General features: G+C 41.9%; 1 protein-coding gene across 1 annotated transcript in view; it reads left to right on the forward strand.

The window, feature by feature from the left end:
* Positions 1–728: 728 nt before the first annotated feature.
* The window catches only part of FBLN5 (fibulin 5), a 47105-nt gene continuing 29324 nt past the window's right edge, over positions 729–18509 (forward strand). The window contains exons 1-4 of the mRNA XM_082058114.1: positions 729–1115; positions 3258–3312; positions 5696–5747; positions 6884–7126. Coding sequence (XP_081914240.1) covers positions 1099–1115; positions 3258–3312; positions 5696–5747; positions 6884–7126 — 367 coding nt within the window. The 5' untranslated portion in view covers positions 729–1098. The remainder of the gene's footprint in view (positions 1116–3257; positions 3313–5695; positions 5748–6883; positions 7127–18509) is intronic.

Consider the following 18509-nt stretch of genomic DNA (forward strand, 5'->3'; position numbering starts at 1 on the left):
GAATAAAGGGTTTCCTCAAATAGGAGACTCAACAGAAATTCAAAGTATTCAATTTAATATCTATGTCTGTGTTTCATTTCAGTGTTCATCTTCAGATCTAGCATAATCTTCACAGCATCTGATTGCTCACCTCTCACATCTCATAAATGTTCTGCTTGACCTACTGAGGCTTTGCCTGTGGCAAAGCTGCGAAACACCTGAAAAAGTACTTTATTTCTTTCCTCCTTGATCATAACTGGAGATCTGTAATATATTTATTTCCTGAGAAATATTTCATTTCACAAACCACTCCTTTAAGCGTGGGGTCAGTTTAGAAAGGGCCAGTGTTTGTAGACAAGTCATTTGTTTTCCTTTGAACATTTAATTTGTTTATTCCTGTTTTCAAATAATCCCCAAGCAATATAGTTCCTGTAGCTGTGATCATCATGAATTCAAGTTATTCACCTCCCAGAGGGTCAGACTTTTCATCAGTATGCCATTGGCACGAAGCAGCGAGTGTTGCATATTCATCATCCGAGACACCGGCTAGAGGGCCTCCAAAAAGCCTGACTTTTTTTTTTGTTCTCAGAGCAAGGAAAACAATCCCTTCCCTTCTCCAGTCCCTTGATAAGGGTTTCTGTCCAATAACGGTGCTCTCTGCTCCGAGGCACATTTAACTGTGAAGTTTGCAGCGGGAGAGGCTTTCCTTCAAGCTGTTAGTGTTTTATCCTGGCAGGCTCCTCGAGGTTGTTGTGAGGAGTCTAGCCAGTTGGTGAGCTTTGTAATCTAAACCAGCTGTCCCAGGCTGAGGCCCCCATTTGCATTGTTTAACATACTTAGAAAATGAAGTGTTCATTTTTAACATTCCTCCTCCAATTGGTTTAATGCTGAATTACAGAAGAGAACTAAGCAAAACCAGGTGCTTTCTCTGTATTCTCTCCAGTGTCTGAGGAGGTACAGACGGCTCCCGATCTTCTCCATTACTTGCTATTTCATTCTTGGGACTATAAATGACAGAGGAACTGAAGTGCTAGCAGAGGGTAATGTTTGGAAAAACTTTCTAGTTATTCATCAGCACAGACTCTGTTTTTTTTCCACCTTTCCCCAACGGTTTTGGACATGCAAGGATTAAAAAGGTAAGTGGTATGCATGAAACTTCTTACTGAAGGGAAACCTACTTGTGGAAAAACTCTGTGGCAGGGATTCGGTATGCCAATCCACTTGCTAAAGCCATTTGCTTGACGGGATCTCAGTGGTCAGAGGTGGGGAAAGATGATCTGTCTGTTATTAAAGCTGTGCTGCCTCTGACGAGTTCCTTCTTGATCTGTGCTTATATGCTGCGTTTTAGCAGCCGCAGCATCCACAGGAGTGCTGAATTGCAGCAGCAAACGATCCCGCTGGCTACAGTGACTGATTTGAACTAATTAGTCACTATTGCAGAAGTTAATTGCTAGTTTAAAATATATTGCCTGCTGGGTAAGCTACTGTGACCAGCTGAATATAATGTTGATAAGTTGTGCTGCTTGTCTGCTAATAATTCTTGAGAGGATTTGAGATCTAAAGTACCGAGCAAATTGCGGTGGTGGTTGTAGGCAGAACTCATCTGAGGCAGTAAGGTCACCCCCCCACCAAGAGGAAAGAATATATCATCTCCTAACAACAGAAACTAAAGCCTGTCTAGAAACGTATGAGTTTTGTCTGACCAGTTTTATAGGGGATTTTGCTAGCATGCACTGCTCTGCAATAATACAGAGCGTAGCCCAGTTGCTGGGTATGTTAATGTTCAGCTATAACCTGTTGTATTTCCTTCTAGTGCTGTTCTTGCTCTGTGCAAAGTGAGTATGCAGTCTTTATACCAGTGCATGCCTTAAAATCTCTTCAAAAAGATTTGAGGAATGAATAAATGAAGTGCAAGCCTAAATGGATAACATTGTACTTTGAATGTTTTCATCCAGCTCTAAGGAAAACCCCGTGCAGAATTTGCCTTTCCTTGTCACTCAAAAGCTGCCAACATGCACGATCTGCCTCTGCAGCACTATGAACCATTTTAGGGTTTATTTTTACTATTCAGAGCTTGTGCCTGTTTCCTCATTTAAAATAAATTTGTTCAAATGTACTGTTTGCATGTGGTTTTGTCTGATGCATTCGTAGGTCTCGTTCAGCAGCTCAGCTTGCACTGGAAATCAGAGCGGGCTCTAAGACAGAAAGTTGGCAGCTTGCTTGAGTAGCAGAGCTAAGGCTACCTAAAATATCCCTTGCTTCCTGTACTGGTTTTGTGGGAATGTATTATATACAATTGCCATTCAGAACTAGAATCCAAAATAAGCAAGATGTGGGTCTAATTGTATTGAGAAGAAATTTTATATAAAGCAGTGGCAAAGCACTGAAATCCATAGTACATAGAAAAAAAAAAAAACAACAACAACCTTACTGTCCTTTTCTTGTTTTCTATCTACTAGTCAATACTTGGGGTTGGGAGCTTAGTTGACCAGAATTTTTATGCTCCAGGTAAGGAGCTCCAAATACAGCCATAGAGCTCTGTTTGCAAGGGATCCTTTTCTTTCAGGGGCAGTGAAGAGACCCAGTAGAACCCATTAGACGCTAATATGATACAACTGGGGAAGGCTCCACTGGAGATAGCAACTTCTAGTAGCTGATGACCTGGCACAGTGTGTTTACTTGCCGAGCAACTTATTACTCAAGGTTGAGTAAAGGAACAGAATCTGGCCCTGATAAAATGGATTAATCTCAAATGCAGTCTCCTGGGGATGAAATGTGGTTTAGCGGTTAGAGCAACTGGCTTGGATTCAGGACCTCCTGCATGACATGTCTGCAGCCCTGCCAATGCGTCGCACTGGGAGCTTAGGCAGGGCCTGTGCTCTGGTTTACCCATCTGTAAAATGTGCACAATGTGCAAGAAAAACTTCTGTATTCTCAAAAGAAAGGTGTCAGAGAGGGGCAAAATTCTTTATTGAATATTGCATACTTGTTCATTAAGCAGCTGCTGCATGGGTTGTCATAAAAAATAGGTCAGGAAATAGACGTTCAGACTGATTCTGATCCCAGTTGCGTAAAACCATAGTAAAATTAGTGACTCTGAGATATTAATCTGGCCCACAGTTGTACTGCTCCTTCCCCACAGGCCAAACTCATGTTAGCAAAACTCTGTGGGATACACTGAAGTGCCACTAGAAACTAACTTGTCCATGTGTATTTAATTCTATACAATGAGCCTAGATATCAGAAGGTTTTCAGTTTATTTTCTATGCACATTACAGGATACTGACCGCTTTCACACTGGCCGTCTGCCTTTCAAGCCCTGGAAAAGCACAGGTGAGAGGTGCACGCAGAGATCTCTGTACTGGTTTGTACTGAAGGGCTGTATGGCATGAGATGTGACTGGCTAGCAGGTGCAGAGGAAGCTCTGTGGTCTGGGGTTTACATGAAGAGGAAGTGGTGTGGTCTAAGGGTTTAGAGGGGAGAAATGGGAGCCAGCAGGATTCTGGAGCTGGACATGGACTGAGCTCATTGACTCGTCCTTGCTAGCTCAGCAAAACATCCCTGTTGAAACCTGGACCTCGCTGAAAACCTGATGCTGCCTCTGAATGAACACTTCTGGAAAAGGAAATAAGAAAAGCCACCCCATGAGAGTAGGAGCAGCTCAGTTCTGTGGTGGGGAACATCCATGCTTGGAAAACTTATTCGTATAAATAGGCATTTTCTGTCTATAGCAGGAACTTGTCATAAGACTGTTTAATTTTAGACTGCATGACTGTATCCTAGTTTTTGTTTTAATTTATGCCTGAAGCCATTTTTGTTCAAGAGGCAGGACTCTTGAGGGTGGATGGAATTAAAGCAGTCCAGCTATTGAAATAGCAGAAGCATTAGTTCTTTGTGTTCTTGGGCTCCAAGTGGACATTAAATTAGGAAAAACAGTTCCCAAAGGCATGTTAAGTTCAGATTCCTAGTTGATAATCCAGATATACTCAGTGTCCAGAGCTGTGTTTCTAAATACCTTTGCCAATAGTCTCTGAAATGTGGGTTTTTTTTTTTTCTATTACATTGAAAATTTCCTCCACATGGCATGCTTATTGATACTTTTGTGAACATTGGATCTGTATGGGAAATGCTTTTCATGCTCCTGGAGAATTTTTGAGATCTCATTTAGGGTTTATTTTTATAATTTAAAAAATATTGTTTCCATTGTGATTTTTATAAAAATATCTTGTACTGTAAATTGATTTTTGAAGTCTAAGCAAAAAGCAACCTGAAAGCAAAATGATAGCAATAAATTCTTTCTGAAGATGTTGAAACTGGTCATTTCTACAATATTGGAATCTTTTCTAGAATAAAGCGCTATAAAGTTGTTTAAGCCTGTTCTACAGTAGTTTCAGTGCTTCTGAATCATTGTTTACTGTCCAAAAGAAAATAATTTTGTTTAAAACTATCTTAACTTTTCCTGCTAACCTAAGTGAACTCTATACACCATAGCACAGAAAGCGGGACAAAAGACAGGCTGCATACATTCCTTAAAACATGAGGCTGATTATACATTCTCCCATCAGAATATCTTGGCTTTCCACAACGTGATACCAAAACATCTCAGAATGCCAAAATAAATGAAGGCAAAATTCCTTTGTAGTTGTTTGACACTTTTAGAGCGGTTTTGTGTATTCACATGTGCAAGTGGCAGGTGCAGTCCAAATAGTGCCATGTGTTTCACTTGATGCAATGGCCTGCTTCCACTGACATCCATCTCACCCCTTGTCTCCCGCCTAGAAGTTACTGCTTTTCCAGACATGAACCAAGTACTTTACTCTTCCACTGATTCCTTCCACAAGGTCCAAAAATAAGTGTCTTTATCACTTAACAGCTACAAAAAGGGAAGAATCTTGAACATACTCCATCCCTCTGCCTTCTGATTACTTCAGTGGTTCCTGTTTTCTGGATATCTCTTGCTTACATTCCATAGCATACCCCGTTTACTGGCAGGACACTGTGCCTGTGCCAACCGCTTGGCCTATTTCTAAATAGCTGGAGGCCCAGTCAAAAACCAGGGAGAGCATGGAATCACTTTAATGAACTTTGACCCGTTCATCACCAGGACTCTCACTAGTTTAGAAATGCTGAGGATCACTTATGAGGTGCTGAAGGCTCAAGGTTGCAGCGCTGATTATGTGTCATGTAAAAATTTATCCTCTAGAAATCAAAAGGTTTGGTGTAAAAGCCTTAATTTTTTATTAAGCTTGTTATGTTTCAGCTGTGGTTTCAGTTCAGTCAGACGGCTAACATGTCAAGACATGTGTACTGAATGATCTATATGTGGAGTTTCAGAGCCTGTCAGAGAAGCTACTTAGTACCTTTTAAATGAACTCCCTTGTTCTGACGAAAAACAGACCCCAAAACAGAAAAATGTGACTTCTGTGTTAACAACTGGTGTGGAGCCCATCACACATCATGAGTTGGTTACCCCCAGGGAGACAAACAGCCTGACACTGTCACCACTTGATGGAACAACCTGCTGAGGGAAGGGGCTGTCAAATGGACTGAAGCCTCAGGTTCAGGCCTTGCTGACTGTCCTTTGGGGTAGGGACTTTATTTTGGTGTACTGTAGAGTGCTGAACAACTGTGATAAAATAAATAATCCAGATGAGCGTTTGACTCTGCAACCCTCTTATTTCACAGTCACTCAGTGTACTTTGTTTTCTCATTTTAGCAACAATGCACTAATGGATTTGACCTGGACCGTGCCTCTGGGCAATGCATAGGTAGGACTTTAACTAAATCAATACACTGGGGTTCAGAAATCCTGACTTTATTGAGTTAGCATTGTGCTGCTGTTAGTATGTTTTAGTCAAAAAATTCTTGCTGTGTGGCAAAAATGTGTGTTTGTGTATATGTATACATATGTGTATGTACTTACATAGCACAAGTGTCTACCAATCTTTGATGTTGTGGAGATACTAATTGGCTGTCAGTGCTTCTCAAATAGCTGTGATGCATTGAGATGAGTTTAGGAGCTCAGTCTAGCTGCCAAGTGACACGGGTGTTTATCTTCCTTCTCTTTCTCCTCCAGACTATTTACTGTCTTTATTGGCAGCCTCCACCTGGAGGCTCAGATAACGTCTGCCGCTGCTCAGCCTCGGTACTCCAAGTGAATTGTTGAGGCAATACAGGGAAACACACACTTTGTCCTATAGCATCCTTTTATCAATGGCCTTCAGCCTTCAGGGCAGCAACTCCTGCAGGTATTAAAGACACAGAAATGGCAAGGGAAAAACCAGCCACAGATTGCTTGCCCTGCCAGAGCAACCTATTGCTTTTGTGTTCCGAGAACCCTATGAATGCTCAGTTTGGCTAAACCATCTGTATCTTTCTAAATTTCATTCAGCAATGATCTCAATCAGAGCAAGAAAGAGGCCTGAACCACATCCCCAGATCTGAATATCCCAAACTTTTTCTGTGGGAGGGAGCTCGGGAGTTCCAAATCAGGATCCAAGTTTCACAGCTGGGCAAACCAAACCACCAGTGTTTGAAATCCTGATCTGCATGTTGTGGTTTGGACAGACCCCCTAGCAGGAATAGGATGTAGCATGCTGTAGCCATATATAAATCAGTGTTTAAACTGAACATTTATAGAATAGCAAAGTAGGCTTTCCCTCCTCCCTCTACCCTCTAATAGTGAAGTAGAACGCAGGATATGTTGAATATATACAATATTTCCTGTTTTATTATGATCTAACTTCAAAGTGAGGCTCCACAAGGAAGGATTAGCTTTTACTTTCAAAGAGAATATCGAATTTTTAGCTAAGTCTTGAGAAGAACATGTTAACTATTTTTTGATAGATCCCATTAAGAAGCAATTACTCATTTAACTTACATAACTTTTGTGATTTCCTTGCAGATATTGATGAATGTCGGACTATTCCTGAGGCCTGCAGAGGAGATATGGTGTGTGTCAACCAGAATGGTGGCTATTTATGTGTACCCCGAACAAACCCAGTGTATCGGTCACCATACCTGAATCCTTACTCAAATATTTATCCACCGGTCCCAGCACCAGGCCCTGTTCCTAACTACCCAACTGTTACAAGACCTCTGATCTGTCGATTTGGTTACCAGTTGGATGAAAACAATCAGTGTGCTGGTAAGCAGTAGAAATATTTATTATATATTTTTATTTATCGTAAAGTTTGTCCAACATTGCAGAAACAATTGTCTTGCAATTGTCCTTTAGTTATTGTATAATTCAAGCCCCATCTTTTGAAGTTGAGTTACTTTTTAAAAGGATGTGAGCTCTACATTTCATATAGTCAAGCTAAGATATGATTTAGTCATATTATTTAATCAGGAAATCCACTTTTATGAGATAAGTAATGTTTTAATGAGATTAACAACCATCTGATGGCAGGTGACTTATCAGTGCATCAAAGGCATACCTTTTATGCTTATGACTCTGTCCTCGAGAGAGAAGACAGATGGCCCTCCATTTGAAGCAAGAGTTGGGGACTGAGGAAACTCTGATTCAGTTCTTGGCAGTATGTGACCTCATTCAGATTTCTGGACCTTGATCTTCCTCCTGTAAATGGTATAAATAAGAGTTGTTTCCTGCCATGCTTTGTGTTCTTCACTTAGACTGTGAGCCTTTTGGAGCACATAGCTGCTTATCTACAGGGTGGTACACAACTGTTAGCACTACCGTTGCATTAATGACTATAGACGTCAGCTGAGACTGGAACTCCCTTGTTCGAGGCACTGCGCAAACACATGGGTAAAGAATCGCTGCCCCAGTAGTGTTGACATTGTCTTAGGACCTTGATATTCCCCAGTCTCCGATACAAGAAGCAATCCTAGAAAAATTTATGTTGATAGTTTTCCTGCTTTTGCATGTTTTGCTGAATTCTGATACACTCCATTTTATAGTGTATTTTAAATTGCATATAAGCTGCTCCTGTGTTGCTCACATTTAAGGGACAGTTAGATTATATCCCTTTGGTTTGCTTACTGTTGATAATGTCATGCTATGAAGGAATGGAGAGAAAATTTCTGAACCAAATTAAATTCCACTGGCCAAAATATGTATTTTGATGCCAAACTTGGAATTAAGAGATCAGGATCAAATTGATGATCGGCGGCTGCTCAGGGTAAAAGCTGAAGATGTAGCCCACAGGTCTACCAGGAAGTTAATCTATAACCACTACTTATTTCTGTATCTCAGTTATCCTAATGATAAAGTGACTTTAAATCTGTTATTATATGTAGCTAATAGAAGGCTTTTACCAAAATCTTTTTTGAACTAGGATTGGTCTTTGACAAGGAAAAGAACCCAAACCACAGAAGATGTGAGCTTTCAATAGAGAATTTTGCCTGTCTTTACACTAAGGAACTGCATTTAACTCAGAACATTTCTTTTTGAATGCTGCTGCAGAACAACACAAGAGCTAAAAGTGACTTGTTTTTTGGGCTGATTCTGCCCTATTGTCTGAAATTTCTGGCAGGACTTGGTTTCAGATGATGTACTTTGTTTGCTTCTCTAGTGAGGAAACCAGGATGCTTCATGGGAACTGTGAGTCTAGATTTAAATTCAGTTACTTTGGGACACATTTTTCTGTATTTGAATCATTGACTTTGTTACGTTCCAAGGTGGGAAAAATGTCTTTTCTAACCACCACTTGTAGTAATACCTACTGGAAAATTTTAAAACAACTTTTTCTTTTTTTTTTTTTTTTTTTTAATGAGGAGTTTTGAAATCTTGGGATAACTGATGAGTTTGCTGTAAAAATAAGCACATATGCTATCCAATCCTTTGAAAACTGCAACTAGTCCTCATCTTAGAAAATTGACCAGCCTCAGTTATTTTATCTACTGAGTTGTAGATTTCCAGGAGTGTTTTCATTTTGCTAACTTCCATGTAGGCGACTCAGGAAATGGGGCAGTTAATGGAAAAGAAGTGCTGAAATCAAAGGGGAAATGAAGCCCCCATATTTTACTGTGTCTGGCCTGCTGAAATGGAGAAATAAACTTAACAGGAACAGACGGATTTTGAAAATGTTTGCAGTGGACCTTCCAGCCTCCAAAGGGCATATAAGTTCCTATCCATGCTGGCAGAATTGTGAGGACTAATGCTTTGTTCAGTCAGGGCTGTTCACTTCTATCACTTTAACTTTCAAATGAGGGACTTTAATTGTGAGGGAAAGTTTGGTGAATAGAGACATTAACAAGAATAGATGGGAAAAGACAGACTGCCATTGGAGTACCACAGTTAGCTGGGAGCAGTTTTTGAAAGTCGACATCAGGTTTGAATTTAGGCAGATGATGGATCATATTTGTTAAAGGATCATATGTGTTAAAGGAAGAAAAACAAAACTTAAAGAAAACAAAGCCTGTCAGAGTGAAGGGGTCTTTGCTGGGGTTAGGTTTCATTTTTCTTTTAGTGAAATCCTCTGGAGACATTAACTATCTTGATGCAGTATTTGTTTTTGGATCTGCGTGCCCTAGAGTGTGAAGTGTGGACACCAAGGGAAGTGGTACAAATGCACATCTCACTGCAGTGGTGGTAGAAAGGCCTGACCCCCTGTTTCCAGGACTTCTGGTGTAGTTAACAGGGTGATGCGCAGTTTCGTGTTTGAAGTCCTTGGAGACAAGACATCAGGGAACCTTGATAGGTCCTCAGGAGTGACCAAAATTTTCCTGCAGTCATTCAAGAAAGTCTGGATCACATGAATCATGGCCTCATCCTATAATAAGCTAATTATAAACATTGCTCCTGTTAATGGTATTTCAGTTGCTCTGTGCTTCCCTGCTTGTCAGCATTCAGCATGCTCTTAGGTTACGAAGCACTACATGGGTTAATTTTTTGGTGGAATGGTTGAAAAGAGTAAACTGGAAGCTATGTTGCCCAGTAGCTAAGCCACTATATAACTTACAGGTTTGTTATGTTGGTGTTCTGGCACCACCTTCCAGCACCTTCTTTCCAAATAAAATTACTCACAGGTATTTCCATTAAAGATGATGAGGCTTTTTGCTATTGACTGCAGGGGAACCAGAGCTATTCTGATGCCAGTGTTTCTGAGAAATTTCCAGTTTTTAAAAGAGTAGACATTTCTATCTGGTCAGATATGGGGTTACAGGTCTGGGCCACATTTTCTATCGCTAGGCCAACAGAAATCTTTACTTTTTGAATTCCAGGCAAAACAGCTTATTAAACACAGGAACCTTCCCTGGGAGACCTGCAGCCTCAGGTTTGAAGCACTGAGAATGTTCAAGAGACTTCCAAAGTGAAACAGCATAAAAATTTGATCTGAAAGCTGTATAAGATTTAACAAGCTCTTTTTTCTTTTTCTTTTTCTTTTTTTTTCTTTTTTCTTTTTATTTTTTTAATCCCCCCCCATTTGCTAGAGCTGACAGAAATGTAGGAAGGCTGTGAGAGGGTCTGTCCCAGCCTGGCACTTGCCTTGCTTGCCAAGGCTCTACGTTCCTTGGCTCTCAGGGAAACGTGCACCCCATCTGGTTCAAAGAACGTTCCCCCTCATGGGGCTCATATATTCCAACAAAGCAAAAAAAAAAAAAGAAACCTAAGCCATTCTTCTCCCTGACAAGCTTTTTTTTCTCTCCTGGCCTGGATGGTCATAGACAGGGGTGCCTGTCTGTGTTCCTTCCCCATCCTGTTCACCACTCAGTCTTAACAGGACACTATTATCTCCAGATCTCGTCTTTTGTGAAAACAAAACCTTTCCTGGCACAAGTGCCTCTCAGAGACAACTGTCAGTGACCACTTTGCCCACTCCAGTGTCCTCTCTGTGGTGCAGAAGTAGCTGTAGCCATTTGTGTCAACAGGCAGAGAAATATTTTAATGATAATTACTTTTTAAATCCTCTACGGGTTTGATTCCTGATACATTGTATTTTTACCCCTGGAGTTGCTGAATGCTTTCTGTCTTGTATATATAAATGTATCGTGTTTTCAACAGCATGAAGTCTGTGTAAACTCATTCCAAAGCAGGTTGGAAATGATTTATAACCACAATTAATGTTGGAATAAAAGACCACATACAGGAAAAAGCAAAGAACATCTAGTGCAAGAGCGCTGCTTGAGCTGTTTGTCTTCTAATGCTACTTCTCCATAAATACAGAATGGTTAGTCATAATAATGACTTTTTGTTCAAGGAACTTGGTCTAGTAACTGTTGGCAAGACTAAACTGGAGTGAGGGCCCACGTTCTTGCATTATACATTCGTAAGCTGAGAGCTCTTTCCAATTTCCCTTCACTCCACCTTGCTGTTTCCTGATTTACAATGATCTTTAAAACATGCCTCAAACACAGATCCTTCTGGGCATTGTGGAGAGAACGGTAATGGGTGGGCTCTTATTTTTGCTTTCTCTCCCACTAGTGCATATGTACAATGTGAGGAGACAATAGGGGTGGGGAGGCATTTGAGAGGGTTGAATGGAGGGATCAGATGGCAAAGGCAGAGAAGTAGATTTTAGGAAAGCTATAAGCATAATGCAAAATGAGCATGCCCTAGAGACAGAAAGAAGGGAGGAGGCCAGAAAAGTTAATAAATGTTTTGGGTTGACTCTGGCTGGACACCAGGTGCCCACCAAAGCCTCTCTATCACTCCCCTCCTCAGCTGCACAGAGGAGAGAAAATCTAATGAAAGGTTTGTGGGTCAAGATAAGGACAGGAAGAGATCACTAACCAACTACTGTCATGGCCAAACCAGACTTGACCTGGGGAAAATTAGCTTAATTTATTGCCAATCAAGTCAGAGTCAGGTAATGAGAAATAACATCAAATCTTAAACAACCTTCCCCCCTGACCTGTCTTCTTCCCTGGCTCAGCTTCACTCCTGATTTCTCTACCTCCTTCCCCACAGCAGTACAGGGGGATGGGGATGGGGAATGGGGGTTGTGGTCAGTTCACCACACGTTGTCTCTGCCGCTCCTTCCTCCTCATGGGGAGGACTTCTCACACTCTCCCCCTGCTCCAGCGCGGGTCCCTCCCACAGGGAACAGTCCTCCATGAACTTCTCCAACGGGGGTCCTTCCCATGCGCTGCAGTTCTTATTAACTGCTCCAGTGCAGGTGCCTCCCACGAGATGCAGTCCTTCAGGAACAGACTGCTGCAGCCTGGGTCCCCGTGGGGTCACAAGTCCTGCCAGCAAACCTGCTCCAGCCTGGGCTCCTTTCCATGGGGACACAGGTCCTGCCAGGAGCCTGCTCCAGTGTGGGCTTCCCACAGGGTTACAGATTCCTTTGGGCATCCACCTGCTCTGGCACAGGGTCCTCCCTGGGCTGCAGGTGGATCTGTGCTCCACCATGGACCTCCATGGGCTGCAGGGTCACAGCCAGCCTCACCATGAGCTGCACCACAGGCTGCAGGGGAATCTCTGCTCCAGCACCTGGAACACCTCCTGCTCTTCTTTCTTCTTGGTGTCTGCAGAGTTGTTTCTCTCACATACCACTCCTTTCTCTGCTGCTGTTTTCACAGTATTTTCCCCCTTCTTAAATATGCACGATCAGCACCACTGATGGGCTCAGCCTTAGCCAGCAGTGGGTCCATCTTGGAGCCGACTGGCACTGGCTTCATCAGACATGGGGGAAGCTTCTAGCAGCTTCTCACAGAAGCCACCCCTGTAGCCTTCCTGCTACCGAAACCTTGCCATGCAAACCCAATGCACTGATAATAACAATTAAAAAAGGCATCATCTTTATTTTTTAAACAAAAGCTAAAAGGAAGAAGCACAAAACCAGAGGGAAATGGAAAGATGCTCTTTTCAAGCATAAGAGAGAATTATTCTTCAAGGTCTCATCTGTGGCATAGTCATTGCTTCACCTTTCCTCATTTCTCAAAGACTGCCAGGTCCTCCCACATTCCCACCTACAGGTCCCCAGTCCTACATTTGTTGAGTGAAACTCCTTCCTTCAGAGCATTACCTTTGCACAGATGGGTTTTAGATCATTATCATTTATATTGCAAGCATACCTAAAACCCACATCCAAGCCTGCAACCATACTGACCTGCCCTGTGCACAATCTCATTAAGACAAGCCTATGCTTAGATGAGTTTTCAAGCAAAATAAAGGAACCAGATGTGCATGTCTGGGGAGAGGGGAGGGAAATGAAGACACGGGGAACTGGAAGGAGGTGTCCATGTTTTGCCCATAGCTGTGCTGGGGATAGAGCCCAGAATTCCTTATTCAATAGCTTAGCCCCCTAAGCCAGGCTGCCTCCTAATAGTGCCTTTTCTAGTGACCTCTTTGGGCATATAGAAACAGGGGGAAGAAAAGGAAGGAAAGGCAGCAAGGAGATTATGCCCTGGAAGGTGTTGCGTAAAGGAAAAACAAAATGAATCCACTGCTGCCATTGCCTTTTTTAACCCTATTTGGTTCAGCTCTGTGTCTTTCCCTTTTCTTCTTCGTCTGTGAGATGATCTCTTTTGCTACTCCAGAGGGCCAGTTCCTGAAAGCTATTCATGGTCCCTGTTAGGGCAGCACTGCTATAATGTCCCAATTAACTAGGGGGTTAAAAAAAAAAAAAAATTGCATGAGAATAGGTTCTGCAAGAGCTTGAGGGTAGGCTCCTAAAAAGATATGTAATTGATGACAATTCCTGATTAAATTAAGGGCCATGATGTGTAGCCTTTATTTATAAGAAGGTTTTTCTGCCAGGTTTTATATGGGGAAATATAAATTTGTATCTCATGATGCCTTAGCAACAGAAAAGTTGCCTTTGAAGCACCACAAGAAGAATCTGTAATTGGCGGCTGAGGCTTGGGTTGGAGGATTTTGCATTCAGTTCCAGACTTTGCCAAAGATAAACGTGCTGGGCTTTTGGGGGTTTCAGGTCATTCTGTGCAAACTGAAAAAATAATTCATTTTCAGGATTGTACCAAGGATAATTTCACAAGTAGATAATAAGTGATGAGATAACTCCCTGACAAGTAGCATGTAAAAATATGTAAACAGGAGGAAAAAGGCCCAGTTTAAAATTCTACAACAGTGAAGCTCAAAGTGAGACATGTGGAATGAACTTTCTTTCCTAGTACACTAAACTGGCTGGAAATCACTGGGCAATTTTGTCTACGTTTCTGCATAGATCAGAGGAGAGGAGAAGTCCCAAAACTTTATCAGTACCTCCCATTTACTTCAAGAATACTTGTGCTAAAAAAGCTTTCAGTGGTTATTTGATCCTGAATTTTTCAGTCACCATCTACTTCATAGAATATCCTGAGTTGAAAGGGACCCACAAGCATCATAAAGTCCAGCTTATGTCTCATGCTGTTCTCTCTTTGTGTTTTAGCACAATTCAAGATGGTTAACCCTTGGTTGTCTAATGTAACGAGACTAGACAAAACAGGTAAAATAAAGACATGGAAAATACAAACTACATACATTAAGACAGAAGACCATATTCCAGGGGACTAATGGAAGAAAGATCATTAACACCAGAGAGTACAGACATACTTGACATAGCCCTGTCCCATTGGACAAACCCACATTGTACAGCTCCAGACAAATGTAACTAGAATTCTTCTGGGTCCAGCTTCAGTGCTTCTGATCTGATGGCCTGATCTATTCACAATCCAAACAATCTTCATAAAAATCACAGGTTGACCATAAAATATTAATGGGTGAAAAGGTACACCTGAAAACACTCAGAGCTCCTTCCTCCCTCAGGAAACCATTGCACCAGCACGGAGGACGGGCCGGGGCTGAGGAAAGACAAGATTCAGCTGGTTCCTACAGTGTGGTCCATCCAATAGGGTCATTCCTACAGAAGTTTGACTGTGAATAAATGTATCCTCCGGCAGCAGAATTTACCAGGGAGAATGAGAGTGGAAATGCTACTTTTCACTGAAGTGAATCAATTTGTGGTGGAGGAGTTTGCTTGATAGAAAAGGTTGCTGTATGTATAGGTCTGTAGCAGGGTAAATTGAGCCTTCTGTGGCTTGGATCATTCCTTCTTTCATTCCTTGCTAAGTGTCGTGTGGAAGGAGTACAGTCTGGTGGTTAAAGCACAGGCAATTGCTTCGTTTATTTGTGAAGCTTCTACTACTCACAAAGAAATGAGTAAAATTGAACCAAGAAATACAATATGCAAACCAGAAAGGCTGGCATGTTATTAAGAAAACTGGCATCTCTGTGTACTAGAACGAAAAATAGCAGGCTCCAGGGTATGGCAAAGTGTAACAGCAAATGCAACTCCATCGTTCTGCATGTCAGTGCCTTTTAAGCATTACTGACCAACTGTATTCATGTGTGATGGTGTGAGAAGGAAAAATAAAATAAACACAGCTACAGTATATCCACAACTGAACTTGACTGAATTACAGTCATACTGGATAGCTAGCTGGATAGTCAACTGGAGACCAAAAGCTCTCAGACTTCTGATTGTGGTTTCCATTTACTTTGGTGAAGATTAGGATATTGGAGCAAGAGTTCTTGCAGTGAATCTCTCTTGAGCCTAGGCCACTGACCATAAGTAACTTATGGTCAGGGAGATTGATACCGTATTTTCCTTCTGACAGACTTCTGATGATACCCTGATAACGATTTCCTAGACATTGTGAGGGAAGAATAAACAGCTGGTCAGCAGATATTAAAAATTGTGCCACCAGGAGTGTTTGAATTTGATTTCAGCTTTAGCTCAAGCTAAACTGATTCTGTCTGTGGAAGTGTCTTCACCTGCTTATTAGGGGTGATTAAAAGTTTTCTGATTTCTTCTGTACTGAGGCTGAGAGCCAGGAGGGAGGCACAGTGGCATATGGAGGGGTACATCTGAATGAGAATGTGACACGTTACAAAATATAACTGGTTTGTGTGCAGGGAAGGGGCATAAGCACGGAAGGGACAACGTCCATGTCTTGTTAGATGTGCAGGCCACAGTCCAGACAACAGGAAGGTTAAAATCTCTCTAGACAGTGACCTCTCTGTTTCATGATGTGTTTCAGTTTTCCCTCTTTCTTGGAACTGTACGATACTTTGGTATAAAAGGTGGCAAGAACCCAGGAATCCCATCTCCCTTGTGCTTTGTAGACTGTAGGGAGAAGGCGGATGTAAGGGAAAGAGGTTTAACTGATACTCTGGGTTTTGATTGGTTTAATGGCCTCAGTTAAGCTTGGTCTCTGAATTGGGGTTATTGGTCACTGGGATCTGAGCCAGATAATACATAGACTTCAGTTGTCACCAAGAGCTAGTTGGCAGGAGGTTACATCTGACTCACTTCAGAGGAGCAGTAATTGTGCCCAGTCTGCCATATCCTCAGGCATGTGCTGGCCAGGACAGGGCTCTCACCCCTGCTGTTAATCTCTCAATGATTCCTTAGTCTCACTGCTAACAGCGGTTTGATACATGGGGCTTTGTGGCCGCCTTGCCTTTATTATGTCTTACTTCCAGGGATTTCAGCAGTGCCAGATCAGTTAAAGCCACTATGTACCGATTAGCTCTGTCTGCTCTGGAGCAGATTTTGTGAGCTTTCCTTTCTGGGATAGCTGTCAATGCAAGGCAGTCCCGCCAACTAGACATTTACAGGCCTTAAAAGAAAATTAAGACACTTAACAGTGCTGGAGTAGTGACAGACTTCATGAGTACCCTTCCCCAGTCCATTGGCTCTGTGGCTTGTTCTGCTCTCATTTTCCCATGGGTGTCTGTTGTGACTGCGGATGACAGTCCATGCCTAGTTTTCCCTGGACCCTCATGGACTTTGACTGCATGACTGATGACTTCTCTACCGCCCTGTGGCATCATGTGCAGAGCCCAATATGTGATAGTGTCTCTCCACACCTGGAATGCTTATTTATTTTCAGTGACCTTCATAGCACCAGCACTCTGCTCAGGCCCCTGTCAATTTTTGCATATATTTGCAGCACCCAGGGTGCCTAGAGATGGCAGTATTCTCAATGACTTCAAAGTCACCATTTTTCTTGGCCTCTCCCTTATATTTTTTGGGTCAGCTTTGTTTCTTTTTTCTTGGTTCCAGCCTGAAATTGGCCATGGTTATATGTCACAATCAAGATATTAAGCCAAAATATATAGAAAATATGCATTGGCTCCTTTGCCAATATAAATCAGCCAGATGGAGTGTATGTTTTGCCAGACTCTATAGGCAGAGGTAGTGTTCTGGCATTGCTCCTTTGTCTTGTCCCTAAGACACCAGACCCATGACAGAGCTGCCACGCAGAAATAGAAGAGTTGCCTGATGTTGTGTGGAGTTTAACATGCTCTGACCCCTCCAAGTGCGAATTGGCTGCCTTCTCATTTTAGTACTTCAATGAGATGAGCAATTTTTCCAGGAAAAGAAAATTACCAAAAAATGAATAGGAGTTACACATCACCAGCCCAGTTCAAGGGAGTAGTTTCAGCATTCTGTCTCTTGGCTGGGACATGCTGCCCATTGGGGATGACAAGATGTGCTGAAGTCCACCTTCAGTTTTAACACCAGCAAAACCCTCTTGGCTTTTAGTTCTTTTCAACCATAAGTCATGATTGCAGGTGCCCTGTGCTATAAGGCTTTGCTGCAGTGTAAGGAGAAGGACAGTCTAGATGACAGGGCAGTATTGTAGGTGACAGGACAGTTGAAATAAAGGCCCAGGTCCCTAAAGCTTGGGTAGGTCCTTTGGTCCCACTGACCTTCTTCCAGAGTCTGAAGGAATCCACGATCTACTGCTTGGTCTGACACTATCTGTGTTGTTTGGTTTGGGTTTATTTTTCCACAAAAAGAAATAATTTTAGTGTCTGCTTTGTTCATATATATATATATATATAATTATTATTATTATTTTGTGTGTGTGTGTTTGAAGTAAAATTCTTGTTTTCCAGCCATCCCCCTGAGTAAATGAAGCATTAGCTGGTAAGCCAGTAAACTGCTGCTTGAATCAAAGACATTAATTGGTTTTGTGGTACAAGCCAAACATATCTGTAGGTTGGGAAGATTGCACAAACAGTAATACACAAAAGTTTAGAAAAGCTACAGTTGTGGTCAGGAAATTAAGGGACTGGAAACCCAACAGTAGATGAAAAAATAGATAACCTAACACATGGCCATCTAATGGAAGATGAACAGTAGAAGGCAGTGATGTCAAGAGCAGTGTAGCATGGGGCAGTTTCTGGCACTGTTGCTAAGACTTCTTATTCCAGAACAGAGAGGGAACAGTCCTGCAATATGTTCTGCTGAGAATAGATCCAACCTACTCACATTAAGTTTAAGTATCTTACTGCCAGACAAATGTAGATAAGTTTATGGAAATCTCAGTATAGAGCAACAGTAAATTGGGAGCATTATTGAGCCTGGCTTTGATTAAAAGAGTTAAGTATATTGTAAAGCTTAGGGTAAGATGACAGCCGTTGGAACTGTAAAAGTGAGGGAAGCAGAAGTTGTGTATGGCGGGTGGTACAGAAGAATGATTATTCCTGAATAAGGTATAATTTGCTGAATTTAAGGAAAATTACTATTAGACTGAACATAGTAAAGCCCTTTATGACAGTGCAGTGTATTAGGTTATACAAGAATACACTAGGTATGTTGTAGTGG

This window comes from Streptopelia decaocto, assembly GCF_964273445.1.
Source record: "Streptopelia decaocto genome assembly, chromosome: 7".
NCBI lineage: Eukaryota > Metazoa > Chordata > Aves > Columbiformes > Columbidae > Streptopelia > Streptopelia decaocto.